The sequence below is a fragment of the Sciurus vulgaris genome (assembly GCF_902686455.1).
Source record: "Sciurus vulgaris genome assembly, chromosome: 3".
In the NCBI taxonomy this organism is placed as follows: Eukaryota; Metazoa; Chordata; class Mammalia; order Rodentia; family Sciuridae; genus Sciurus; species Sciurus vulgaris.
In genome coordinates, this window is record NC_136463.1 from 189,477,297 (window position 1) to 189,503,010 (window position 25,714).

Here is a 25,714-nt window from a genome sequence, read left to right on the forward strand (position 1 = left end):
GGGAAGTGTGGGGTATGCAGCTGGGGGAATCTGCCCCCAGCAAAGGGGCCACACCCTCCAGGAGGTGCCGTTCCTGGGAGGCCATGGATAGAGCTGCCCTGGGTGCTCAGGACTCAGGTGTCTGAAGGAGATGCGGTGCTGGTGGTGGCCACCCTACTGCCCCAGGGCACGTGACCCAGGAGGCCCTGCTCTTGGCTAGACCCCACGGAGTGGCTGTCCCTGACATCGCCCTCCTGTGGCTCCTGTGGCTCATGGGAATTGAAGCCAGCCGGGAAAGCTGAACACCTACCCGCTGTTCTGCTGTCTGGGGGGTGCCCTGGAGGACCCTCAGACCCCCAGTGCACCCTGGCAGCCACACTGTCACTGTGGAGGGCTGCAGTGTGGGTGCCCATTGCCCCTGCTGCTCCTCCCTGGACCCTGGTGGAGGCCCCCAGGACAGCTCCTCCAACCTCAGGGGTCTGGGGAGCACAGCCTGGGAGGCCCCCGGGTGGCCTCATGCACATGGCTTGTCTCATACACTGTCTCAGTTTCATCCCTTGGGTTCATGCCCTGTGGAAAGAGTGAATCAAAGTGAAGTTTCTAGAACAGCACTTTGCAGGGCAGTGGGTGGGGAGGACTCCTGGGTATGCCAAGATGTGCCCTGGACGTGGCTGGCACGCGGGGTGGGGGCAGGTGGTGCCTGAGGGCAGGTCTGCAGTTGGCCTTCCTGGCCCTGTGTTCCAGGCAGAGCCGCCCCTCCTAGCTGGCCCAAGTCCAGCAGGTGCAAAGAGGTGCTCCACAGAACAGTGGCCCAGGAAGTCAGCTGGTAATCCCTTTGTTTATGGCAGATTGTCTGGTGCCCAGAGCCAACTCTTGGGCTCTGTGGCTATTGGGGCCTTTGGGATAGGAGGGAAGATGGGCACAAAGGATAGCCAGAGACATTTAGGGGGACTGGCAAGAGGTGTGAACCACATTCAACCCCACAACTCTGGAAAGGAGACCTGGGGTCAGGTACCAGCTACAACAGCGTGTGTGGGGTGTGGCCCTCGGTGCCTGTGTGCGCTGGCGTATGCTGGCTGCTGGGCGGCTGGCAGGGGTCCGCCTGGTGTCACTGAGCCCGGGTCTGGGAGGGTGTGCTGGACGGATGCCCCTGCTGTGCGACCCCACTGCTACTGCGCCCCTTGTGGGCAGGACGCCTCTCCTGAACCTCTGCCATGGGAGCCATGTTTGTCCTGCCCTCTCACCCCTGCCTGGAGTGAGCTGAGCTTGCTGATTTTAGCCTGTGCTTCCCTGGCCTCTCTGCTCCACCTGCTTGCCCCGAGTTTGCTGGGATGTGTCCCTACTGTGGGTCCAGGACATGGACACAGCTGCTCTGAATGCAGGCAGTGCCTTGGGCACAGGGAACCATCCCTGGTGAAGCAGTGGGTGGGCCAGCAGTACCTGTCCAAGGTCCCGTGGGCAAGGACGTGCACTCCGGCACACACTGTGTTTCGGTGTCCCGAGTCACCAACTCTGAGCGCCTGGTGCATCCGAGAGGGCCCGCAGCCACACACCTTTCACCTCATGTGGTCTGTGGGCAGGGCCCACTGGCCTCCCTCTGGCCAGCTGGACATCCATTCTTGATCTTCATCTTGGACCTGCCCCAGGGGCACAAAGGTAGCTGGCCTGCTCTTCCTTCTCAGAGCCCAGAGTCACTCAGCATCTGGGGAGCTGAGCCCCACTGGGAAGGAGGTTCCCCACTGCTGCCTGCCAGCCCCACTCACTGTAGCATGGACCACAGAAGTGTCTGAGAGGCTGCTGGGGCCATTCCTGCACCTGGGCAGCCTGGGCAGGAGAAGAAGGAGAAGCAGGAGCCTGTCTAAAGGTGGAATGTGGGGCACAGGGAGCATCCGGAGAGAGCAACTAGTCCAGCCAGCCCTGCCACCCCCACGGCCTGCTTATCTGCTGTTTGCAGCAGGGGCTGGTCTGCAGCCCTGTGCTCCGGGACAACTCTGGGCGTCCGCAGAGGGTTCTGCACTGACCTCAGACGGGGATGCTCTCCAAAGGTCTGTGTACCACTAAGGGGTCTCACTGGCAGCTGGACACTCTGGAGCACTGGACGGGAGCTACTGTGCTGAGAGCTGGGCCCAAAACTGTGCTGGGCTCCTGCCAGGACGGTCTCAAGGCTGCCCAGCTCAGGATCTCTGAGGACAGTGAGGCCATGCTGGAGAGTCTCTGGGTGCCCATGTCCACTCTGCGCTCTGGGCAGTGGGATGCCATAGGCAAAGACCTCCAAGTCACAGCCCACCCCTCATTCCTACCCCACTGACAGTGGGGCACGCTCCCCCTCCTGTGTCACTGGCCAGCACTCATCTGGAGTTGAGGTTCAGTGGACATGGTGGATGGGGCTGCTTGGGGGGCCAAGTACCCCAGATATGTGTCCTGTGCACCAGGCTCCAAAGGCACAGCCATCATGTGCGGACTCAGACTCAGGTGGCCCATGGCAGGACCTTGGATGGGGAGAGGGGTCTGACCCTACACGTGACCTGTGCATCTTTGGGGTATTTGTTGTTTTCTTATTGATTTGCAAAAAACTTTTATTCATACAGACTTAACTCTTAGGACCAAATGTACCAAATATTTCTGTGGTTTGTCATTCATCTCAGAATGATGCTTATTTCCTGGGCAAAGAAGTGAAATTCCATGCCATGAAATCTACAAGTAGATAATTGCATTCATTTCTTGCTCCAGTGCCCTCTTTCACAAGTTCTTGTGCCCCAAGATTTCAAAAGCTTTGCCTGCTGTAAAGGAAGGTTTTAGAAGGCCACCTCCCGCTCTGCCTTACTTCTTCATCCACAGATTCTCAGCCTTCCACATGCAGAGATGAGAACATTTGCTCATGTCCTTATTTGGATGCAGAAGCCCTACTGGTCTGTGTGGGCCCCTCTCCAGTGGGGACAGCTTCCTCCAAGCCCACCTTCCCCAGACACACCTCAGCTGCCAGGCCCTGCCTGTTGATGGAGGAGGGGAGGTGCAGGGAAGGAGCCCAGAAGGTCCGGTTCTTCCCAAGAGCAGAACAGTTAAACCCTGGGATTGAGGTGAGAGAGGGTGTGGCTGACACCTGAGCCTCAGGTGAGCTTCTTGGGGGTTTAGATTCATGTTCTGCTCAGCCTCCACACCTGCCTGGTGCCTGCACCCTGGGGAGCTGTAACCAGCAGGTGCCCAAGCCTGGGGGACTGGGGCACCTGGACCTACCCGGTGGCGTTGGGGGCTCTGAGGCCAGCATGCCCTCTGCGCGGAGAAGCTTGCTGAGGTGAGGCCCTGGGCCAGCAGCAGGTGGACAGGGGCACCTCACTTCTTGGACACTCTGAGAAGTACACAATGAACTCCTGTTTGTCCTTAAAAGGAAGTCTGTTTGGCTTTGGGGATTGACCTTGGAATGTCCCTGAGTTTGGCCATTTGGTCTCGTTTCAGACAGGAGACTCCTCTGTTCTTCCAGGGCAGGTCCTTGGTACTTTGGGAACTTGTGGGGTCTGTGCTGCACCCCCAGCGTGGGGACTTGGGTACCACCTGGGTGTCTGGGCTGATGGCTCAGGGAGGGGGCTCTGGGATGGGACTGGCTTGGTGTGGAGGTCTTGGTCCCGTCCCAAGGCTGGGCCCTGTGTTTGGGGTGTGAGTCTCTGACGCTTCTGTATAGTCTGGGACGCTCAGAGGGCAGGGGACGCCTGAGCTGCATTAGGCTGGGAGCAATCCCTCGGGCCCCAGCAGCCATGGTGGTTGGCTGAGCTCAGGCTTGCTGCTTCCCCTCTGGGATCAGAGCAGGGTTCTCTTCAGTTCTGGGGACGTGGGTGGTTCAGACTCTGCACTTCCATCCTGTGGCTCACGTGTGTGGGAGACTCCTGCAAAGTGCAGTCCGCCTCCTCTGGCCGGGTCCCACGGCCTCCCCTGCAGGGCCATAGACCTGGGATGGACTCTGAGGATGGATGCTCAGGTCCAGCCAGCTGACGGAGCCCCTCCGGCTCATGGCTGAGGGAGGGAGGGGGCCTCCATCCTGGCTGCCTCCCCACCCTCACCCTCAGGCCCAGCTCGGGGACTGCATGTTTGCATGTGCATGTTCATAGCATGTTGCTGTGCTGCATGTTCATAGCATGTTGCTGTGCTGTGAAGGTCCACAGCTGGGGTTCTGCTCACTTCCCTGGGGGAGGTGCCACGCTCAGGTCCTTGGCTGCCAGGGTCCCCGAGGTCGGCTGACTTTGTAGCCAGGGCACATCTGCACAGACCCTGCTGTGCTCTGAGGAGCCATCTGCGTAAGCCCACTGCCTGCAAGGTGCCTAGGAATTTGGCACGGGTTCTGGGCTCCTGGGTGGGCTTCTTATGTTTCCTCTGTGGCTTCACATCCTGCTACACAGGCTGGCAGCCCTGAGCACACCACACCGTTGCTCAGCCCTGGGCACCGCGCTCTTTGGGCTGTGCTGAGTCACTGCCACAGCCTGAACCCACTGACCAGCCCCTTGTCTCTTTTCCTAGAACTGTGCAATGCTTGGGCCAGCAAGCTTGGCTTGTTGGAAGGCAGAAGGCCACAGCCTGGGGAGAGGTGCAGCGTGGGCAGTGCAGGCCGGCAAAGGTGTCTGTGGCCCTGGGCAGTCTGTGGAGCTGCCTGGAGCAGAGACGAGGTCACCTGCCAATTGGTCGCCCAATTCCAGTGCCTACAGCGGACCCAACCTGCCCAGTGAGGACAGTGGGGTCGTGCAGAGCCCCATGCCCTGAGATGCCTCTGGGCTGCAGAGGCCCACATGGCCCAGGCCTGAGTGGCCTTCCACACCACGACGGAGGCACAGCCTCTCAGCTACCAGGAGGGTCGGGGAGTCCTGGACTCGGGCATTTGTGCTGGTCTCCCGGCACTGCTGGGGACTCCCCTGAGGCCATGGGCCCGCCCCCAAGTCTGCATTCCTAGAGTGTTGAGTCTGGGGGAGTCTTGCCAGGGGACAGAGCTGCCCATGGGGGTTATGTGACCCTGAAAGGGCTGTGGGGACCTATGAATGGCTGTGAGGCCCTGAGGTGGGGCATGTGGCCCCATGGTGGCCCCATGGGAGGCTGTGTGGCTCAGGAGGGCTGCGAGCCCTGTGCTCAGCTGGGCCCTGGGAGGCTGGTGGCCTGCACAGAGGCTGGCTGGGCTGCAGGAGAGAGGGGAGCTGGGCCAGTGGTGCTGGTCACATATGGCCAGGGGAGGGCTGAGCCCAGCCCTGGCTGGCTGATGGCTCCAGGCGGGCACTTCCCTCTTGCCATCAGTGTGCCTCCAGCCTGCCTGAGGAGGGACTGCCTGTCCCTCAGGAGTTACTTTGCGTGTCCCTGGAGAAGCCCGGTTGGCATCTGAGCCAGTCCAGTCTCCAGGGGACACAGTGCTGGCACCGCACTCTGACCTGTGGAGAGACCCATGCCCACAGAGCCGGGCTGGCTGGGAAGCAGGCCACCCCTGGCCAGGGTGCAGCCAGGACTCCATGGGGCACTCATGCCAGGGGAAGGCACGGTGCCCAGGTGGCTGGGGACAGCCATCCTGGGAGCTTCCCTAACCCTAGTCAAGCTCTGCTGAAGGACGCTTGGGGAGGAGTGGCTCCCAGGGCAGGCCTGCTGCCCACAGCCTGCCAGGACCTGGGGACAGCCGTGTGGCAGCAGGACTCCGGGGCAGGCCCGTCGCCCTTCTTGTCCCTGGTGGGTGGTGCAGGCTGTGGGGCTGGTGGTCTTTCTCTTGGACCTTCCACGGGGGCCTGTGCCAGACAGTCTGGAGGGTTGATGGAGGGTGTCACCAGGAGGGGAGGTCTCGCTCTCAGGGGCTGTGGGAGCAGGTTCTAGCTAGTGGCTGGACCTCTGAGCCAGGCCTGGCTCGCCACGGAAGCTTCTCGAGACGGATGGGAAGGGCTGCAGAAGTGTGTGCTGCTTGCAGGAGCAGCTGCCACCCTGGGGGGAAGGAGTTTCCTGGACAGGGTTTGGTCACTGTGAGGGGCCAGACCCCTCTTCTGCAGGCAGACACCGTGGTCAGTGGTCCTCCCAGAGTTATGTTAGGGTCTAGAACAGGCTGTGGCCCCACACATCACGGCTGCCCAAGCAGAGGTAGTGGGAGGCGGGCAGGGGCTGGCAGGAAAGTGCTGTCTCTCTTGGGGGCTCGCCTGGGCCCCACAGTAGTCCTGAGCACTGGGGAGAAGCAGGACGGGCTTGGGCACCAGAAGGCCAAGGCCCTGCCTGCCCCCTCCTCTGGCCTCAGCTGGCCTGCAGGACTGACGTGGCTCATGTGGCAGCTCTGCTGGCTGGGCAGGTGGCAGCCCTGGCAGGCTGAGGAGGAGCGGGCTTCACCGTCCCTGTCCTTGGGGCTCTGGCGTCCAGGTGCTCCACAGGGTCTCAGAGGCTGAGGAAGGGTGAGGTGGAAGAGATGGGACAGCTTGGGGTCGCTGGGCAGGGGTGTGGGCACGGCCTATTCTCCGGGCAGAGATGGACTAGGGCCTGGGGTTGTCCGGGTGGAGAAGGACGGGCACTGGGCATGCTCAGGAGTTCTGGCAGGTTCACACCATGGTCTCCAGATGGACAGCTGCTGGCCCTCAGATGAGAGGACTCCACAGCACCTCCTCTTACATGGACTTCTTCTCAGGTCCACCTGGTACTGGGTGGCAACCTGCATTGGCTGATCGACTTTATACAAAGGAAGAGCAAACTTCCTGATCTGCACATCAGGGAGCAGACCACTGCCTTGGAGCCAGGGGCCAGCTGCCCTGCTGTGGTGAGCAGCGTTCTAGGAGGCTGCCCAGGCTGCCCAGGAGCCTAAGGGTGCTGGCCGTGAAGCAGGCAGTGGGCTTAGCAAGTTTTTAAAGAGGTTTTTCTCCATCTCGTGGGTGAAGTGAGGGGCAGAGCAAGCATTCAGTTACCAGTGTGTGACACTGATACTCTCAGAAGGGAAGTTCTTTTCTCTTTTGCACCAGGGAACTACAATTTATTTTTTAAAAAGTTTAAAATTTCTGTTTGTCTTTATGTTGCGGGAAATAGACTGGCCGAGGAGGAGCAAGCTACTCGAAGAGAATGCCAAACTGTATTTTATGCTGGTGGGCCCAGAGGAAAAGAAAGCTCCAAACTCTGAGCCCTGATCCACAGTTTCTCACAATATTTATAGGTTATTTGACATCATCTAAGACCTATCCTATTGTTAGGGCTTTTCCTTCTTTTTTAAAAAAATTCCTGGGGCTGGGGCTGTGGTTCAGTGGTAGGCCCATGCCTGGCATATGTGAGGCGCTGGGTTCGATCCTCAGCACCATATAAAAATAAGTAAATAAAGTTATCGTGTCCATCTACAACTAAAAAGCATTTAAAAAAAACGTTCCTCATCTCTGCCGCTGAAGGCCAGTGCAGGGTCTCTAGCATGAAGCTGCTCACAGATAAGAAGGCTCTTCACCGGCAGCTGTGGCATTTCAAGAGGGAGATCAGACTCCTAGGGCAGTTGTTGACAGTCCAGAAGGTAGGAACCAGGGCTAGCCGAGAGTGGAACGGAACCGACCCTTGCCTGGCGTGATCCCAGGTCTGGTGTTGCCATCACACTTACACAGAGCAGGACAGGCTAGTGGGGAGGGTGCAGAGGGCCGGGTGTGCCTGCCCTGGGCCCCTCCTTAGCCGGGCTGTGTGGGGCTGTGGGGCACTGTAGCTGGCACAGGCGGTGGCCGGCTGGCCTTGTCCTCAGCTCTCAGGGTTGCTCCCGCCCAGCCTGGGTGCTGGCAAACCACTGGACAGATGGTCAGTGTGTGCTGGAGCTTTGGGAGACCCACAGGGTTCAGTGTTTGAGGAAGGGGCTTGTGGGGGACAAGGGGAGGCTGTGAGGGGTTGGGCCCCGCGCCAGGCTGTGCGTGGCTCTTACCAGGTGAGGGTTCCACTCTGATGTATTATAGAGCTGGTCACCCTGCTCAGGGGCACTGCAGCTCCTCCCTGGAGTAGCAGCCAGTGGCCAGTTGGTATCACAGACGACTCAGGCTGCGAAGCTAACCCCTCATTCGGTGCAGGCACCTCCTGGGGGACCTCGCCCCTCGTGGGCTTCTCTACCTGACCTGGAGGACCAGGGAGCCCGGCCCAGCCTCTCAGGGTTTGGTACTCTGCCATTGTGGCCACTGGGTGCCCCTCAGGTGGCTCCTGAGCTCAGTGTCCAGACCTCCTGGCAGCGTTAGAAGCAGAGAGGCAGGAGTCCCCTCTGCAGGCCTGGGACTTGGCTGGGTGGAACAGCAAGTGTGGAGTGGGAACAGCAGCTGGTAGCTCCATGTTGGTGGCCGTGGATTTGGGGCACAGTTCAGTTCACAGCATCCCCTGTGACCTGTTCTGAGCAGAACAGGGGAGCCCTGGTTGCCCGCCCACCCTGGCGGCACTTGAGGGGCTCACCACTTGCTGTCACAGGACGAGGGGCCCAGACCCCTGCTGGGCTATGGCCCACAGGCTTGGATGGACTCCAGGACAGGCGGGTGGTGCGCTGGGTGGCCCTGAGTGGCACTGAGAGTCCTGCCCACAGGTGCTTCTGGGCCCTCCTGGCGTTGGTGGTGGTCCTGCTGGTTGGCTTCCTGTGCACGGACACTGGACTAGTCGCTCTGTAAGTCCTGAGACCGGGTGCCCGCGCTCTGGGAGGCTGCCTTCCACAACGGGACCACCGTGCCTGTCGGGCCGTGGTGGAGGGCACCTCCTCACCAAGCACCCATCTCTTCTCTGGGAGGAGGTGGGTGGCCCTTTCTTGTGGGGACCTATGAGCATCCTGGGCCCCCAGGGTATCTGACTCCATGGCCACCTACCTACCAGGTCTCTGGACAGGACTGCAGGGGCATGGGCTGCCTGGGCAGGAGCCAGGAGCACTGCGAGGCCCTTGCCCAACTGTCATTGTCCCCAGGTGGCATAGGCCTCTTGACCCTGTCCCTTGTCCTCCTGATCTCTCTCTCTCTCTCTTTAAAAACAGATACAACTTTTTTTATACCTTTATTTAATTTATTCATTTTTATGTGCACATGTGCTAGGCAAGTGCTCACCACTGAGCCACAGCCCAGCCCTCCTGGCCACTCCTGGCCTGGGACAGGGAGGGTGCCCTCTCTCACAGCCCAGCCCTCTCTGGCCCTGCATCGGGTTGGCCGGCCTAGGTGTCAGGGTGAAGGGTCACCCTGGGGTGAAGGGTCAGCCAGGAAATGGACATGTGGCTGAGGTCAGCAGACCAGTGCTATGCCCAGTACCCTGGCAGTAAGAAGCAGGTGGGGGCCCAAGCCTGTGGCATGTGTGGGAACAGATAGTACGCTGCTATGGCAGGGGTCACGCCTGCCCCGAGGGTCCCTCTGGGCCAGGGGTCTCAGGGACCTCTGGGTGAGGACACCAGGCTGGGGCCAAAGTGTTGGGAGGGGCATGGTGATGGCAGAGGTTTGGGCGTCCCCAGGGTGGGCTGCTGGGTACAGGGGGTGTGACCGTGACCTGGGTTCTCCTCCAGCCTGCTCAGTGGCCAGGCTGAGGGACCGCCCATCACCAACATCATGTTCCTCAAGACGCACAAGACGGCCAGCAGCACCGTGCTCAACATCCTCTACCGCTTTGCTGAGGGGCACAACCTGACCACAGCACTGCCCGCCGGCTCCCGCTTCCACCTGGGCTATCCCTGGCTCTTCCTGGCACGCTATGTGGAGGGCGTCCAGCAGGGCAGCCCTGGAGCTCCTCGGCACTTCAACATCATGTGCAACCACCTGCGGTTCAACCTGCCCGAGGTCTGGTGCTCCTCCGTGGTGCTGGCTGGAGGCCTGGGGGTGGAGGGGCCTGAGGCTGAGGGGCTGGGTGGCTGGGCCACGGACACCAGCAGGCTGCAGCTGACTGCCCTCGGAAGGAGACCAGCCTGGCAGCCCTCTCCTTCTGCTCCCTGGACAAGCCCCTCTTTCACCCAGGACTCTGCAGCTGCCCTGTGGTGACTCCACGGGGCCTCCTCCAGGTCGCTGGGCCTCAGCTGAGATGGACTCCTCGTTTCTTTCCAAGAGACCAGGAGGCTGGGAGGAGTTGTGTGGGGTAGTGTTTCAGGGTCTCTCTGGGTACTGCAGGGGAGAATGGCGGGCAGGATGCGGGGCGGCCTGGTCTGTGGCCCCTGCTGCAGGTGCCTGGCACTGGGCCCCTCTCTGGGCCTGGGAGCCCACCGGCACCTGCCGTGGGTGGCGGGGGACTCTGTGAGTAGGTCCCCCCAGCCTCCGACTGGGTCTTCCTTCGGGAACAGGTGCAGAAAGTCATGCCCAACAACACCTTCTACTTCTCCATCCTGAGAAACCCGGTGGCGCAGCTGGAGTCCTCCTTCGTCTACTACAAGGACTACGTGCCCGCCTTCCGCGGCCTCCGGAGCCTGGACGAGTTCCTGGCCGAGCCGCAGCGGCACTACAACGCCAGCCTGGGCCTGCAGAACGCCTACGCCAGGAACCACATGTGGTTCGACCTGGGCTTCGACAACAACGCGGCGGCCGAGGAGGGCTACGTCCGCGCGCGCCTGGCCGAGGTAGAGCGGCGCTTCCAGCTGGTGCTCATCGCCGAGCACTTCGACGAGTCCCTGGTGCTGCTGCGGCGCCGGCTGCGCTGGCGCGTGGACGACGTCGTCTACTTCAGGCTGAACGCGCGCAGCCCGCGCACGGTGGCCCGCCTGGCGCCCGAGAGCCCGGAGCGCGCCAAGCGCTGGTGCGCGCTCGACTGGCGCCTCTACCAGCACTTCAACCGCACGCTCTGGGCCCGGCTGCGCGCCGAGCTGGGCCCGCGCCGCCTGCGCGCCGAGGTGGCGCAGCTGCGCGCGCGGCAGCGTGAGCTCGCCGACCTGTGCCTGCAGGACCCGGCGCCCAAGAACTCCACGCGGATCACTGACCCGAAGCTGCGTCCCTACCAGTCGGGCGCGGCCGACATCCTGGGCTACACCCTCAGGCAGGGTCTGGACAACGCCACGCTGCACCTCTGTCAGAGAATGGTGACGCCAGAAATCCAGTACATGGCCCGTCTCTACTCCCTGCAGTTCCCAGAAAAGCCCCCCAAGAACATCCCCTTCCTGGAAGAGTAAGGGGCCCAGTGCCAGGGAGAGGCCCTGATGGACCGGCCGGCCCCCCTCTCTCTGGTCTTCCCTGGGAGACCCAGGCAGCACCAGACCACACTCCAAGATGAAGAACAGGGTGAAGACCCTTGTGAAGGCACCCACCTCCAGGGGACACCAGGGTGTGACAGTGGGCTTATTTGAGTGCTGGTCAACCTGCCTGTCAGGGCATGCTGCTGGGCGGAGCTGGCAGCTTTCCATCTGTGGCTGCTCATCTGAGGAGTATTACTGACCAAGGAACAGTTCAGACTGAGAGATGTCAAAATTGCCTAGAGGACTAATTAGCCTGAGCTGATCTGTAACAGGTGGAGCCAACTCCATGGCTCCTTACATGGACAGTCCTCAGATGTCCATCAGAGGAAAAAGTGAGCACTTGGTTGCCTTGGAGGCCATGTTGGATGTGGTCTCAGGGGGGCCTCTTCTGGGTGCCCTGCCTGGTAGTACATGCTCCCTGTTCCTGGGGCCCCGTGGGTAGCCTGGGGGTGCACACAGCCATCGCCGCGTCCTGGGAAAGCCGGGTGCCTGGGTTCTAAGACATGCAGCCATTCCCACATGCTTGGTGTAGAGGCTCAGCCCGAGCTCCTGTGCCCAGCCTGGGGGGCCGTCCTTCTTGTCTGGGCCCTTGGCCCGAAGACCCTGTGGGTGCCGTGGGTGTTGCCTGTGTGTCTAGAGTTGGTGACACTTTTCAAGGAACTGAAGTGGGGGAGACTCCAAACTCCAAACAGCCAGCAGAGGAAGCTCCGTGGACACCAGTGTGGGGGAGGGGGAAGAAAAGTGCATCTTCAGTGAGACCAGAGACAACGGGCTGGAGACCAAGAGAACAAGGCTTCCGAGCACGGAGCAGCGGCTGTGCAGGAGGGAGTGAGCTCCGCTGAGAGCCAGGTTTGGCCAGCGGAGTGTTTGTAGGATCACCCATGTTCAGACCAGAGGAAGTCACAAGTAGACACTCTGAGAAAGTGCAGCAGGAAAGTCAGATTCCGGGTGAGCTCGTGGACAGATCACGGTAGTCCCAAAGACGAGGAGAGGCGGTCAAGAAACTAGTGCAACCAAGAGTAGGCAGGTTGCCCTGAGCTGAGGAGAGACTCGGGGTTTGCAGGCACAGCCTGTGAGAAGCCCCTCCCGGCTCCCGGCTGCGTTCCTGTTAGGGTGGGCAGGAGCCATGGTGCGTGTCCAGCAGCTTTAGTGTTTCCCCCTTGCAACGTAATAGTCAGTCTCTGGTTGTCCTTTGGTGCCGGGATGGGCCTGTCCCAGTGGTGGGTCTGGGCTGGTCCCACACTGGGGGAGCATCTGGTGACCTGAGGTCAGGGTCAAGACCTGCCAAGCCACATCTGTGCCAGGAGCGTAGAAAGAGGTCCTCAGCTGCGTCTGCCTGGAACGGTGCAGAGGGCAGCTCCCTCTGTCTGGGCAGTGCCCCTCACCTCCAGCACAGAGTTGGTGGCGTCTTGTGCAGAAATTTGGCAGGCAACAGGTATAGGGTTTAAAAAGGACAGCAGAACACATACCCGCAGGAGCAGAACAGATCTGGTTTTAACCAGGGACCCAGGCTTACGGAGAGCTGCCTGGTAAGTCAGAGGACCGAGGGGCACGAGATGGGAGCATCCTGAGACAGGGATGAGATCACCAAGAGAGAGAGAAACACCAAGAGAGATGCACCAAGTCTTAAAGGAAACGACCAGGAGCTATTGAGATGCAGAAGGCACAGCTAAGCATCCCGAGCCACCTGCCCTTTAATGAGGAGAACTGACAGCCTGCAGCTAGGCTGGCTCTAGTGGGCCCTAAGTCAGCTTGTCTGTCAGTGCTGGACCCCAGCCCAAGCTGGAGTCCCCTCTTGAGATGGCCACGGTCTCTCTTGAACATGTAGCTACTTCCTGCATAAACTATGCCTTTGTCTGGCTTGTGCTGAAATTCTTTCCCTCACATACAGCGAGGGCCCTGCTGGTTCCGGATCAGGTCCCTCCCCTCTGGGAATCCCTCCAGCCCTTCTTGGGAGACCTCTCTTCTCTGTGACATGGTCATTGAGACTTGGTCTTATTTTTCATTGGGTCTCAGTTTCCCCAGAGGGATTTATCCAGGTAAACATTTAGTATCAGTGACAACAGAGGCATTTTCTTACTTAACCAATAAGTAATTGAGAGTGATTTTAGCCTCCCACAGCCCATGGTTGGGCTGAGTGGAACAGTGTCCCTGCTAGCATACTTTGAATGAAGGCTCGCATTGGAGTTCTTGCCAAAGTCACCCACTCAGTGGACATAGGGTTTCTTGGGTCAGCCCTATAGTATTGTCCCAAGTAGCTGTGGACCATGAAGTGTTAACTACAGCCATGCCTTAACTGAAGAGACAGGCCTGCGCAAGAAGAAAATTAAGTGTATGTTAGTCAAAACACCCAACAAGAGCAATTTAGAGGAGAAAAACTTATTTGGGGCTCACAGTTTCAGAGGTTCAGTCCATGGCTCAGCCTGAGGTGAAGCAGAGTGTCATGGCACAGGGGATGGCAGAGGAGAGCGGTCCGCTCATGGCAGCCAGGAGAGAGAGGGAGAGGGAGAGAGAAGGAGCCAGGGACAAGACATAGTCCCCAGGGCATACGCCAGTGATCTATGACCTGAGCCACACCCTACCTGCCTACAGTTACCACCCAGTCGTCCAATGAAATTGTTAATCCATCAAGTGGATTAATCCACTCCTGTTACAGCTCTCAAAATCTAATCACTGCCTAAAAGCCCAACCTCTGAACCTTTCTGTACTGGGGGTCGTGCTTGCAACACCTGAGTCTCTTGAAGGACCATTATGGGTCCCAACCATAGCTAGGAGAAAGTCTCAGTCTGATGTGGAGCCTCCTGCTTTGTCGTCCTCAAGTCTCTGGTTATGGCACTGGGTAGTTTGGGGAAGATTCAGAGATGATGCTTGTCCTTCCACATTTACATCAAGCTGTGCAACTTCAGCTTATGGGGCTTTAGGAGAGACCAGCCCCCTCTTAGATATCTTAGATACTCCATGGGAGAAAACTGGGTTGGGGGACCCAAGGAGAATTCGGAACCCAGACCAGTCTGCAGGTAGATTCAAACAAACTCCAAAACTCAAAATCCCCAAACAAAATCCTAAGAACAATGAGCAGAGCCACTCTAATAGCAGGTGCACTGTAGTTTTCTTTAGAAACTTACTCTCTCCATAGTCATACCAATTTTTATCAAAGATAATCAAAGAAAAATCAAAATAAGTTTAGTTTTGACTTGATTATTCATGTAAGTGCAGCAAGAACATTGATTTACCATATAGTAATCTTGGGTTATAAACCTCTGAGGCACAGGCACGCTGGTGCTTGCCTGTGACCTCAGCAACTCTGGAGGCTGAGGCAGGAGGCTTGCAAGTTCAAGGCCAGCCTCAGCAACTTAGTGAGGCCCTCAGCAACTTAGTGTGACCCAATCTCAAAATAAAAAATAAAAAAAGCTGGGGATGTGGCTGTGTGGTTAAGTGCTCCTGGATCCAATCCCTGGTACAAAAATCAAAACAAGACAAGAAGCCTCCTGCGCTGCAAGCCAAGCCCAGGGAACATGGATTTCACCTGCTCTGGCCCTCATGCCCTTGCCACAGGGCCAAGACCCTTGCAGCCAGGCTTCCTATCCTGTTACAGAGAGGGCCGGTTCTCACTGAACTTGTGCAAATAATCACATTGTCATTAAAAAAACATATACACAAATAGTTTTTTAATTCTGCAGGAATCAAATAAGGAGAAAAATAGATGCCACCACCTCTGTTTCAGTCAGCTTTTTTTGTGGCTGTGACCAAAGACATGACAAGGACAAATTTAGAGGAGTGAAGTCTATCTGGGGCTCACAGTTTCAGAGGCCCCTGTCCTTAGATGCCTGGCTCCGTTGCTCTGGATCCAAGATGATCAGCACGTCGTGGAGGAAGGATGTGGGGGAGGAAGGCAGGTCAGGACGTGGCGGTCAGGAAGCAGAGAAAGCTCCCCTGGCCAGGGACAAAATGCACCCCAAAGCCACGCCTCCAGGGGCCCACCTGCCCCAGTCCCCACCTGCCCACAGTACCACCCAGTTAATCCCGTCAGGGAATTAGCGCACTGATCAGGTTAAGGCGCTCACAGCCCAGTGACGAACTTGATTGCGCGGCCTCCCTGTGGGCTCTGGGGGCCTCACCTCTAAAGCACAGACAAGCATACTTCCAGATTGTTGCTAATGGTGGATGGCAAGAAAGTTCTCCTCCGTCCAGGGGCAACGATTAAGCAAACTCAACCTTTTAAGGGAAGACATAAAAGCCCACGAGTTTTATCTCTGCATTCAGCCTCCTGGGAATAGTTCTTGTTGATTTTTTATTTCTTTGGGTGCAGGGGACTGGACCCAGGACCCCGGGGTGCCCGTCAGACACTCCGCCACTCTGGGGACTGGACCCAGGACCCCGGGGTGCCCGTCAGACACTCCAGCACTCAGGTCCACTGCTCGGCTCAGCTCTGGCCCCTGGAAGCAGTGAGAAGAGATGGGATCCTGACCTTCCTTCCAGGGCACCTCCAGTGCCTGCATCCCCCAGTTGGGCCTCACCACCTAAGACAGGTTCCAAGCTGCTGTGCTCAAGGACGTGTTGGGGGCAGGAAACAGCCCCCTGATAAGGCTGCACCAAAACCGCACACCCCACCGGCTGTGCAGATGGTCCTGAAGCAGGCATGGGGTGGGGCTGGCCCCCAGGCCTGCCGTGCACAGAGTGCACCCTTGTTGTGCAAGATGGCTGTCCCCAGCCAGGGCTGCAGCCCCTCCGGGTGACCAGCTGCTCCCCTCCCTTCTCGCTCTCTGCTGTGCCCTCACCCTGTGACTTGGTCCCTGCTGGCTCTCTCTCTGTCTGGGTGAAGGACAAGTCCGCCCCTTGCAGAGCACCCAGGATGGCTTCTCGCCTCCAAGGACAGGAAGATCCTGTGGGCCCCAGGGTCCCTCTAGCCAGAGGTCCCACCTGGATGTCCCTCATGGGCTCCCTCCTGGCTCATGTGGCAGGCGTGACCCTGAGGGGGTCCTGGGGCAGATGTAGAGGGCGGGATGGACACAGACTTGTTTGGGGGTCCTGCTCCAGCCCACAGGACTTGCTGCAGATGGGCCTGCGGGTGATCTTCACCACACACGAGGGTCTGCAGTTCTGAGTCTGTGCCATGGACAAAGCCCAGGACCCTTGAGGTGCAGGCTGGAGATGCCTCTGGAGGGGCAGATCCACCTGGGACACCTCTTGTCCTCTGCCCTCCATGCTGACCCCCTACAGCAAGCTGGCTGGCCCAGGAGGGTGAGGGACAGTGGCCCAGCCTGGCCTTGGAGCTCCAGGGTGGAGCCTGCACAGAGCAGGCTGTGGCCAGAGGTCTGGCCATCCCCCTCTGAGCTGCATGGTGACCCCAACAACCTGTCTAGGGGCTCAGGGGCCCAGGTGCCAGAAGACCAGGTTGTCTTGGGGTCCTATGCCTCTTGGACCTCAGCGTCCCTCTTTGGCTCTGCCTGGGAGGGTGAGTGAGCACTACTGTGTGCCGGGACAGCTGAGCTGGTCAAGCGCACCCCTGCAACCTGCTGAGCTGGCCACACCAGAGCAGGCGTCTGGTGCTGAGAAAGCCCTGTTCCTCCTCTCAGGCTGGGGCACTGCCCAGGGCCTGACCCGGGCTAGGGTGCCATGGTGTGCGGCAGCCCGTCCACCTGTCATGGCTGCTGCTGCCCCAGCTGAGCCGGGGCCCTGCCCCCTGCAGGCAGTGCTGACGGACGCCAGCTCGGTGGTCCCAGGCTCTGGGGCACCAGCCAAGCACGGAGAGAATGTCTCTCTTGTGCCACGCGGCTGGGAGAGCCACGTGGCCCCGCACCTGCTCCCTGCCACGCACAATCACCCTTTTGAGCAGGAAGCTGCCCCCAGAAGTCCCGGACGTGCCGGCAGAGGCAGGGCTCGTGCTGGCGCCCGGGACGGCCGAGGCAGGTGAGGCGGAGGACCTCAGGTGGAGCTGGAGGGCAGCAAGCCCTCGGCGTCTGCTCTTGCCGTGAGTGTCGCCCTCTTGGGCTGCACCCCGTGAGCCCCTGTGAACACGCGAGGGGGTTCCTGTTGCGGGGTGGGGGGCTGGTTTGGTCAGGCGTGTTGCCAGCATCCTCATCTCTCCATGTGCCTGGTGTGGGCTGTGCCTGGGTGTGTCCTGGCCCGCTGGCTGGACGTGGGCGGCACAGCCTCACCGTGCCCTGGTCTGCCTTTGTGAAACTCAGACAGAGGCCCCTTGGCAGGTCCAGCCATGCCCCCAGCCTCCCAAGGCTGCTCTGGGAGCTCACTGGGCGGAGCAAGCTCTCTCCGCTGGGCCCCAGGCCCCTGGGCTTCTTCCTGTGAGGGCTCTCAGGTCACTCAGGCCAGGGCCCCGCAGCTGTGTGAGGGTGTGTGGGGCGGCTGAGGACAAGTCGGGCGTGCTGTCCACAGGCAGGGCTCTGACCACTTCAAGGGCCTGTGGGTGAGGGGAGGCGTGGCCTGCTGAGGTGGACCCGGGGCAGTGAGGTCAGGCCGCAGGGGACCTCCACCCTCCCTGTGGACAGGTGTGCCACCCACCCCTCTGCTCCATGCCTGGCTCTTGCTTGGCACACATCACCACCTCCAGAGGCCCATGGCCTCCCCAGCTGGCACACCAGCTCAGGCAGGAGAGGTTCGCCCAGGGAGGAACTCGTGGGCACCCTGCCAGGCGGTCCCGTTTCCTGTGCCCTGGAGATGGCAGCTGGAGCTGCCTCCAGGGTCCAGGCCTCCTGGTGGTGGGGTCCTCTGGCCAGCCTGGCTGTCTGGGGTGCACTGTGGTAGGGGCACCCTGCCCTGGAGGGTGGCTCTCGGGCAACCCAGGGCCACTGGCGGGTCCCCGGGGGCTTGGCTCCACTGTGGAGGCCCAGGAGCTCCGTCCCTGTGCCCGAGCTGGCGCTGCCCTCTGTCCTGGTGATCCTCGGCTTCCCTGGCACCGTGCCTGTCTGTGGACACAGCTCCTTGTTGCCCACAGCTCCATCTGACTGTCCGCTTGGCCAGGCAATCCAGACGGACGGGGACCAGGGGTGGGCTCCCTGCGTCCACCCTGCCCAGGCTGCCTGATCTGCGAGCATGCGCACCCCGCACATCCCAGGGCGGACGGTGCTCTTCCAGCGCGAGAGGACGGGCCTGACCTACCGGGTCCCCGCGCTGCTTCCGGTGCCCCCGGGGCCCACCCTGCTGGCCTTTGCGGAGCAGCGGCTCAGCCCCGACGACTCCCATGCCCACCGCCTGGTGTTGAGGAGGGGCACGCTGGCTGGGGGCTCCGTGCAGGTGAGTGGCCGGCACAGGGGGCTGGGGTCATGGCCGTGGCACTGGGATGGGGAAACTGAGGCCCAGGCCCAAGCGCCCTCTGTGCTGGGCCCAGGACTCCATGTCCTCCAGCTGCGCTCCTCTCTGGCAGTGGGGCGCCCTGCGCGTGCTGGGGACGGCTGCCCTGGAGGAGCACCGCTCCATGAACCCCTGCCCTGTGCTGGATGCGGGCTCGGGCACCGTCTTCCTCTTCTTCATCGCCGTGCGCGGCCACACGCCCGAGGCCCTGCAGATTGCCACCGGCAGGAACGCAGCCCGCCTCTGCTGTGTGACCAGCCGTGATGCGGGCCTCACCTGGGGCAGCACGCGGGACCTCACCGAGGAGGCCATCGGGGCTGTGCTGCACGGTAGGCAGGCGGGTGGTGCCTGTTGCCCACAGTCCCCTGGACCTCCTGCTGCCTGACAGCCTCCTGCCGGAAGTGACTCCACTGTCCTCGGGGCTGTCTGGTGTTCCGGGTGACTCCACGGCCCTGTCCTCGGGGCTGTGTGGTGTTCCTGAGACCCTCGGTTCTCCAGCCAACAGCCTGGTGGGCAGGGGCAGGCTTCCCAGCTGAGCCAAGGTGCTCACCTCTCCCTGGCTGCAGAGGCTGAGATCTGGCTCCAAGGCCCATGGCCTCCAACCTCCATTGCCTTCCTCCCCCCTGGCCTCCAACCTCCATGACCTTCCTCTCTGCTAGCCTCCCTCCCCCATGTCCTTCGCCCCCCTGGCCTCCCATCCCCATGGTCTCCTCTCTCATGACCTCCACCCCACATGGCCTCCCACCCCCCCATGACCACCACCACCCATGAACTCCCTCCCCCATGGTCTCTCACCCCCATGGCCTCCCACCACCATGGCCTCCACCCCCATGGCCTCCCGCCCCCATGGCCTCCCACCCCATGGCCTCCTATCCCCATGACCTCCCTCCCCCATGGTCTCTCACCCCCATGGCCTCCCACCACCATGGCCTCCACCCCCATGGCCTCCCTCCCCCATAAACTTCCTTCCTCATGGCCTCTTCCTTCTCCTTCACTCAACCCAGGGGACCTGACCTTCAGCCTCTGGTCCCCAGGCTTTCCCTCTGTGACTGCCACCCATGCCCTACTCCAGGAGCTAGCTGCCCACCACTCTTTATGGACACCCTGACCTCTGCTTGTAGGCACTGGCCTTGGGCACTATGCTGAGGGGAATGGACAGTGTGCAGGGCCTCCGAAGAACCCATGGAGGCCCTTGCACCCCTGACCTGCCCCCAGCTGCTCTCTGCAGAGCTAGGGCCACCTGGACTTGGGACTGGCTGCTTGCCGTGCCTGGCCAAGGGCTGGGCATGGCTTGGTGGTCCAGCACTTGTCTAGCACACACCAGACCCTGGGTCACAGCCCCAGCACCAGGAGAGGAAACCTGGCCAAGCAGTTCCTGGGCTCTCAGGACAGCCCTGAGGCCTGTCCAGGCTGGGAGGACTCAGGTCAGGGCAGTGGGTGGTCGGCAGGGACGCGCCCTGACCTGAGGAGCCCCCATTGGCACTGCCTTATTGCTGCCTGTCCCACCTCTGCCCTTCCTGTGTGCAGGCTGGGCCACCTTTGCGGTGGGTCCAGGCCACGGGGTCCAGCTGCGCTCAGGCCGCCTGCTGGTGCCTGCCTATGCCTACCGAGTGGACCGTCGGGAGTGCTTTGGCAAGGTCTGCTGGACCAGCCCCCACGCCTTCGCCTTCTACAGTGATGACCACGGCCACACCTGGCACTGTGGGGGCCTCGTGCCCAACCTGCGCTCTGGCGAGTGCCAGCTGGCCCCGGTGGACGGAGGCTTCCTCTACTGCAATGCCCGGAGCCCCCTGGGCAGCCGAGTCCAGGCGCTCAGCACCAACGAGGGCACATCCTTCCTGCCTGGGGAGCTTGTGCCCACCCTGGCCGAGACTGCCCGGGGCTGCCAGGGCAGCATTGTGGGCTTCCCAGCCCCACCCACCCACAGGCCTGGGGAGGAGGAGCGTTTGCTGGGCACCGGGAATGCCCCTCACCCTCCTCCCCTCCGACATGGGGTCCCAGAGCCCTCCAGGGAGGGTGCTGAAGGCCCTGGTAGGGATTTGGGGTCTGGCCAGCCCTTCTGCCTCTCACGGCCCTGGGGAGGTGGGGACAGGGGGGCCTGGGTCCCAGTGCCCTCTGGGCCCCCTGCTGCGCTCCCTCAGCACCCCACGTGGCTGCTGTATTCCCACCCTGCAGGCCGAAGGGCCCGGCTCCACATGGGCATCTACCTAAGCCGGTCCCCGCTGGACCCCCACAGTTGGACAGAGCCCTGGGTGATCTATGAGGGCCCCAGCGGCTACTCCGACCTGGCGTCTCTAGGCCCTGTGCCTGGGGCGACCCTGGCCTTTGCCTGTCTGTTCGAGAGTGGCACCAGGGTCTCCTACGAGAACATCTCCTTTTGCATGTTCTCTCTGCCCGAGGTCCTGGAGAACCTGCCCACAGGCCCCCTGCCACCCAGCTGTGGGGACAAGCCCTGGGGGCACTGCCGGCCCTCTTGATGGGCCCTCTGGCTGGGCATGCTGGGAGGAGGGGTGGGATGGGGTGGGGAGGACGGCCTGGTGGCCCCAGGACAGATGAGCTCTGCACCGGGCCGTGGAGGTGGCTGCGGAGGAACTCGGGCACCACAAGCAGCGGGCATCGTTGGGTTTGCAGGTGGGCGGTGTGGCAGCAGTCCTCTTTCCATGTGGCCACTGCAGCCCTGGGGCCCAGGGTCTCATCTACACCAGGTCCCTTGTCACTGGATTGCCTGCAGCTTGCTGGAGTGAGGTCAAGAAATAAAGGACTGAGTGTTGTGTGCTGCAGGGTCCACGTGCAGACCCTGGGAGGCCACCACTGCCTCCAATCCCCTGCCCTGACCACGCTGCTCCCAAGGGCTCAGGGGTGGTAGTGGAGGGGATGGAAGGAGGAGCAGAGGACTCATGCCTCTTCTGTCCGCTGCCCACCTGTGCTGACCCCGCCAGTCTGGGGATTGTTGATGGGAAACGTCTTCCCTGTCTGAATTTCTGACTGTAGAAGCAGCTGGGCTCCATTCCGCTCTGCTGCCCCTGCCCAGAGTGGGGGTCATCTCCCAGGGCCGACCAGCATACTCTGCTCCCCTGGAGAGGACACTGGTTCCATTGGGGCTGCTTTTAAAGTCCTACTTTCTGATTATAAAATTTCATCAATTTCTCTCTTTCTTTCTTTCTTTCTTTCTTTTTTTTTACTGGGGATTGAACCCAGGGGTGCTTAACCACTGAGCCACACCCCCAGCCCTTTTTTGTATTTTTGAATTTACAGGCAGGGTCTCACTAAGTTGCTGAGGCTGGCTTTGAATTCACAATCCTCCTGCCTCAGTTCCTGAGCCGCTGGGCTACGACGCCTAGATAATCATATCTACTTCTGTCTCTGTCTCTGACTCTTACCTGTCGTCTGTCTATCACCTATCATTAATCTATCTCATCTATCGTCTACCTATCACCTATCATCCATCTATAACACAGCTGTCATCTATGACCATCATGTCCTTCGTCTACCTTCTGTCTCCTATCATCTAGCATCTCTCTTATCTCTCATCTACCTTTCTGTCTCTCATCTCTCATCTCTCATCTGTCTATCATCTGTCTTCTCTCTCGTCTAATTTCTGTCTCATCTCTCATCTGTCTATCACCTATCTATCTGTCTATCATGTGTCGTCTGTCTGTCTGTCTGTGGGTATGCTGCAGAAAATCTCGAATGTGTAGAAAGCCATCAAGAAAGACTGGATGTGGCCCCAGCAGCCTCCCCTCCTGGGCTGCGTGGGCCTTCTGTGCGCCTCCCTCACCTCTGGCTCGTTGGGTCTGGGTGCCCCTTGGCGGGCACTCCGCTGACCAGCTACTCTGAAGTGGTTCTCACCTGCCCTCATGGCATTTCTCCACAAGTCCCATCATGTGACCACTCCTTTGGGGTCTCTGGGTCTGAGCACCTCCAGGGGCAGCATGACCACATTGTGCTGTCTTCCCAGGGGATGCAGACCCCTGGCAGCCCCAGCAGTGTGCACCAGGGGGCCTCTGGGCTGCAGGCAGGGGCAGGAAGAGGAGTCTGGACTGGGCCCTCGGAGGAGAGGAGGCCTCTCTGGCCCTGGTCAGGCCTGTGGCAGGTGTTTCCTGGGTCCGTGTCCCGATTCACTTAGGGTCCCGGAACTGAACCCTGCAGACTGGCAGCTGATGCTCGTCCGACAACCATTTCTTCAGGGTTCTGAGGCTGGGAGCCCAAGGCCACAGGAGGGCCTGATTTCTGGCTTGTGGAGGTGCAGAGGTGAGGGACTCCCTGGGGCCTCCTTCTGGGTGCTGATCCTTTTTGTGGGCTCCCCCTGCAACCTGTCCCCCCCACCCCGCTCTCAGGCCTCCACCTTGCAGCTGAGGATTCCAGCATGCCTTGGATGCACTCAGACCAGCAGCCTGCCTCATCGTGCCCCTGCTTCCTCTGTCAGCTGTCTGTCCACCCACACTGACCTCCAGAAGTCTGCAGAGTACCTGGGTGTTGTTCTGGTCATGGCAACCGAGCTCCTGCCCTGCCAAGGGCTGGGTCCTGGCCACTGCCGCCTGGTGGGGCGCCTGTGTCAGGTGGCTTGGCCCGAGGCTGCCTGGGACCACGGCACGTGCTGACATCTTCAGGAAGGGCGGCCATCCCTGCAGGCGTGGCCTCCTCCCTGGGGCCCATAGCTGTGCCGGCCAAGCCAGCTGGCAGTCTGAGGAGTTAGCGGCCACAGCAGAGGCAGGAGTGAAGGCCCCGTCTCCAGGGCTCCTGGAGGGTCTCTGTCCTGGAGCTGTCCCCTCCAGCTTGGGCAGACAGAGGCCTGCTGTGCCTGCGTTCCCCCCGGGTCTGTCTGCTCCTGAACTCTGGGTCTGAGAACCCCAGGGGCCTCGCCCACAGGGGCCAGACACAGGCCCGCCGCCTCAGGAGATGCCCAGGACTGCCCGCTTCCTTCAAGCAGAAGGAAGGAAGCAGAACTCTAAATGCAGAGTTCAGGGGAGGAAGTGGTCCGCAAGGCCAGGCAGGGCCATGGCTGACAGGCAACCTCGGGACTGCGGCTGGGCAGCAGGCGAGCAGGCGAGGTCCAGAGCTGTGATCTCTCAAGGCCCACGGGACCAGCCGCGCCAGAGTGGCCCGGTCATGGGCGCACTCCGTGGCCTGCAGGTGAGGGCAGCGCAGGGCTCACCTTCTCACCTTCTGCTCACTTTCCCTGCAAACCCTAAACTACTTTCAGAAGTGGAATTCATCAAGCTGGGCGCGGTGTCCTCGCCTATGATCCCAGTGGCTCGGAAGCTGAGGCAGGAGGATCGCAACTCAAAGCCAGACTCAGCAACAGCAGGAGCAACCGCTGTGCATTGTGTCCAAGTGGCAGCCCTGTGCCCCGCAGGCAGCTTCCTTCCCTGGAAACGTGCTAAGAGACTCAGGGAGACCCTGTCTCTAAACAAAGTACAGAACAGGGCTGGGGAGGTGGCTCAGTGGTGGAGTGCCCCTGGCTCGATGCTGAAAAAGAAGAGAAAAGAAAAAAAGAGTGAAGTCCATCCGTGTAGGAGAGAGACAGGAACTCTACCAGTGACTGAGGGAAAGAAGAAAGATGACCAATTCTGCAGTCTGCACAATGCCAACTGCACAGGACTGGGCTGAGGATGCCTGCCTGCCCTCAAGACCCTGTGCGCCCTGGGCCCACCCTCTCCTGGGCCTCCGGTCCCAGACATAGTGCCCAGATGTGTGGTCACACAGGTCTGGAGGCCTCTTCAGGTGAGAGGAAGGGCTAAGTAGGCAGGCTTTGAATGAAGCAGGCGGCCTCCCGGGATGCGTGGGCTCCCTCCGGAGCCAAGGCCTCTGAGGCTGGAGGAGGGAGAGGGGACCCAGGCCCGGAGAGCCTCAGGAGCCCTGGCCAGCCTCCAGCGTGTGCGGGCTGTGGGGCTCACAGCTCTGGTCCCCCGTGACGGCCTATTTCTCGGGCCTTGATCTCCTCAAGCCTCCTCTGTGCTGTGGCTGTTGGCTCCCCTCCTTCCTGAGGGGGACACACTCGCCCATCTGCTGACGGACCGGAGGTCTCCTCTGCCTCTCGACTGTGAAGGGGGCTGCTGAGCGGAAGCAGGGACCTCCCTCTTCCTCTGAACGATACTCTACTACACAGCCACTGAGTTTCAGAATTAAATCGTGAGGAAAGCATAAGAATCAGAGGTGACCGTGGCTGTGTGATGTGGGGGGCAATGACACCCTGTTCCTGGGCCTCAGAGCCCCGCCTTGCTCCCCAGGCCCAGGACTGACGGAGGAGCCCTGAGGCCAGCCCGACTCAGGCCCCCCAGAAGCCGAGCCTCTGCCAAAGCACAGGGAAGACCCCCTGTGAAGCGTGGGTGGGTGGCACAGCCCAGCCAGGTGTGATCACACACAGGCAGAGCGAGGGGCGGGAAGAATGAGTGTGGCTTCAGCAGCCTTTACGGGAAGGTGGGAAGGCGGTGGAAGTGCTGACTGACCCGGGCTGCTCTCGGCTCTTATCTGAGCGCCGTCACCGCCCCAGGCAGGCTGCCAGCCCCAGAGCCCTGGTCTCTCTCCTTTCTAACTGTCGTTTCCATGAGACCTTTCTCCTTTCTTCTTCTTCTCTCTCTGGCTTCCGCCTCTGACCCTGGACTTGAGCCACGCTCTTTTAAACACAAAGTGTACTCCTCAACCTGATTAGAATCTGGGTATTTCCGATCCTCAAATTGGCCTGTCATCTTGACATGACCCTAACTGTTCCTTTCCTTTGGGGACAGTGAGCTGTCACTGTTCCCTTGCACTCTGCTGAGTCAGGGGCTCCTCACCGGCGGTGCTGGGTTCCCCCAGCTGGAGGGGGTCCGAGCCAGCTCTGGGCGACCTCACCTGCAGTGGCAGGTCCGGCACAGTGGCCCAGTCACAGCACAGTGCCGCTGTCATTCCTCAGGGCTGCCCGTCACCAGAGATGTCTCCACAGGGACCCGTGAGGAAGGGCATGTGCTTCCAGACTGCGGGGTAGGACCACCCTCCCTCCCCACGCAGGGCTGCACCGACCCCAGAATCCCAGCTCCTCCAGACTCGCCAGCAACTTCCATCATGTCTGTTTGGTCTGCAGCGCTGGGTGGACTCAGGCTCAGCCAGGCAAGCACTTCCCTCAGCTGCAGCTGCCTGGTCTGCACGTGTTATTAAGCTGAAGTCCTTTCAGCATGTGAGGAGGACTCGCGCACGTGGCTGCATGTTTGCGCACGCCCGCTCCTTCGCAGGTGACACCCTCACCCATGCTTGTGCGCCAGTTCAGACACCCAGGGGCTGTGAACTGCAGGCTGTGCTCCTGCTCTGCTGTCCTGCTTTGCAGACGCGTGGCTCCGGCAC

At 60.7% G+C, this 25,714-nt stretch overlaps 2 protein-coding genes across 2 annotated transcripts; both read left to right on the forward strand.

Annotated features, from left to right (window-relative positions):
- Nucleotides 1–2,055: 2,055 nt before the first annotated feature.
- GAL3ST2 (galactose-3-O-sulfotransferase 2) lies at nucleotides 2,056–11,468 on the forward strand. Its single transcript, XM_079132311.1, has 3 exons — nucleotides 2,056–3,271; nucleotides 9,440–9,710; nucleotides 10,205–11,468. Exons 1-3 carry the CDS (start codon nucleotides 3,243–3,245, stop codon nucleotides 11,021–11,023), a joined length of 1,119 nt encoding a protein of 372 aa, XP_078988437.1. The 5' UTR covers nucleotides 2,056–3,242; the 3' UTR covers nucleotides 11,024–11,468.
- A 6,514-nt stretch (nucleotides 11,469–17,982) lies between these two features.
- Nucleotides 17,983–21,535, forward strand: NEU4 (neuraminidase 4). The gene is made up of 3 exons (XM_079130742.1): nucleotides 17,983–18,337; nucleotides 18,468–18,723; nucleotides 19,922–21,535. Exons 1-3 carry the CDS (start codon nucleotides 18,137–18,139, stop codon nucleotides 20,869–20,871), a joined length of 1,407 nt encoding a protein of 468 aa, XP_078986868.1. The 5' UTR covers nucleotides 17,983–18,136; the 3' UTR covers nucleotides 20,872–21,535.
- Nucleotides 21,536–25,714: the final 4,179 nt, after the last annotated feature.